At 37.3% G+C, this 1,414-nt stretch overlaps 1 protein-coding gene across 1 annotated transcript in view; it reads right to left on the bottom strand.

Moving 5' to 3' along the window:
- pkn1b (protein kinase N1b) overlaps nucleotides 1-1,414 on the bottom strand; it is a gene marked incomplete in the record, with an annotated part of 38,006 nt that overhangs the window by 7,698 nt on the left and 28,894 nt on the right. Inside the window, 1 exon segment of the mRNA XM_014008874.1 lies at nucleotides 1,201-1,342. Coding sequence (XP_013864328.1) covers nucleotides 1,201-1,342 — 142 coding nt within the window.

The raw sequence follows: 1,414 nt of genomic DNA, 5'->3' as shown, positions 1-1,414 counted from the left end.
GGACAGAATAAATTAAAGTTTTCTACACTCCTAGACACTATAATTGCACAAAAAATAGTTTATAAATGCAAAAAAAGTGCATTTAGCATGATATGTCTCCTTTAATCATATTTTACATCTAGGCTCGTTACCAAATAATGTGGTTAGAGTGGAGGATATATGTTTAAGGGGATGATACTGGCATGCAGAAAAGTCATTACAAGCAGCTGAGCAGCGACACTCGGCTTGAAAAATGTATAAATAAGGAGTTTTTGTTGTTTTTGTTTTTTTTAAACCGATGTTGCTCTTTTGAGAAGGAGAGTGGAAAGTAGACCAATAAACAAACAGTAGCTGATGTTTCAGTGGATTCTTCTCTTCCAAATAACAAAGCTTCCTKTTTCCTGATAGATGTTGGACGGCTGGATGTGTGTGAGGGATGTAATGAGACACGAACAGTTTACCCCTGCAGATAATTTGAGTTTTAAAGTTCTGTGGACTTTCTGAGTCAAATATATGAGCGGTGAGCATTCGAGGGGACTTTTCAGAAGAATAAAAATTTTAAATTCACCATTATTTCATCCACATTTAAAAAACTTAACAGAGAATTAAAACATTTGAATTGATATTTTGGCCAATTTGAAGTGGGGTTCTGGGGAAAACTTGTGAATATTTAATGCCTCATCAGGACAGCTATTAGAATAACCTCACTTTGAAGAAATAGTGTTTAATTCTTATCAGACAGATGAGCTAAAGGCTAGTCCTAGCAGGGCCAGGACCAAAACAAATTGCTGATCCTTAAACAATTTAAAACAAGCTGTACTGATTCATACAGCACTATTTTAGAAATCCTTTAATAAATAATACATGTTTTCTTTTACATCGAAATTTGTTATTTGTAGGAATAAATAGCAGCAGCAGCAGCAGATAGCTGTAGCAACCTTCATGCTTAGAGCCCTTCTTTCTGGAAAATCACAATGTTTGCATGTGGACCAGCCATTAGCTCATGAATCCTAACTTTAAACTTGAGTCAAACAAAGAGTTATCTACAACAGGTAAGATATTAACAGTCTTTTTTTTTTTTTTTTTACAGAACCTCACTTTAAAGTGGCTAAAATATCCTATTAAAGCAAAATCAAGTCTGTGTTTTATCAGACACACAGGACAGCAGGTGACACTATTTAATTGTGTTTTTATTAAAATTCAGGTAAATAATTTACACACCCTGTGGTGTTTGAGGGCGAGTTGCTGGAGAAACTGGGCGTGTACGCGGGCGTGTTGCTTCCACTGGGGATGGCGTTCCTCAGGAGGCGGACCCAGGTGGCAATGTCCACATTCATCTGACGGGCACGCAGGAAAGCTTTACCTGAAAAACACACACACACACACACACACACACACACACACACACACACACACACACACACACACACACACA

Source organism: Austrofundulus limnaeus, unplaced genomic scaffold (genome assembly GCF_001266775.1).
Source record: "Austrofundulus limnaeus strain Quisiro unplaced genomic scaffold, Austrofundulus_limnaeus-1.0 Scaffold53, whole genome shotgun sequence".
Taxonomy (NCBI): Eukaryota; Metazoa; Chordata; class Actinopteri; order Cyprinodontiformes; family Rivulidae; genus Austrofundulus; species Austrofundulus limnaeus.
The sequence above is the reverse complement of the archived record's forward strand: the minus strand, read 5'-3'. Positions and strand labels throughout refer to the sequence as shown.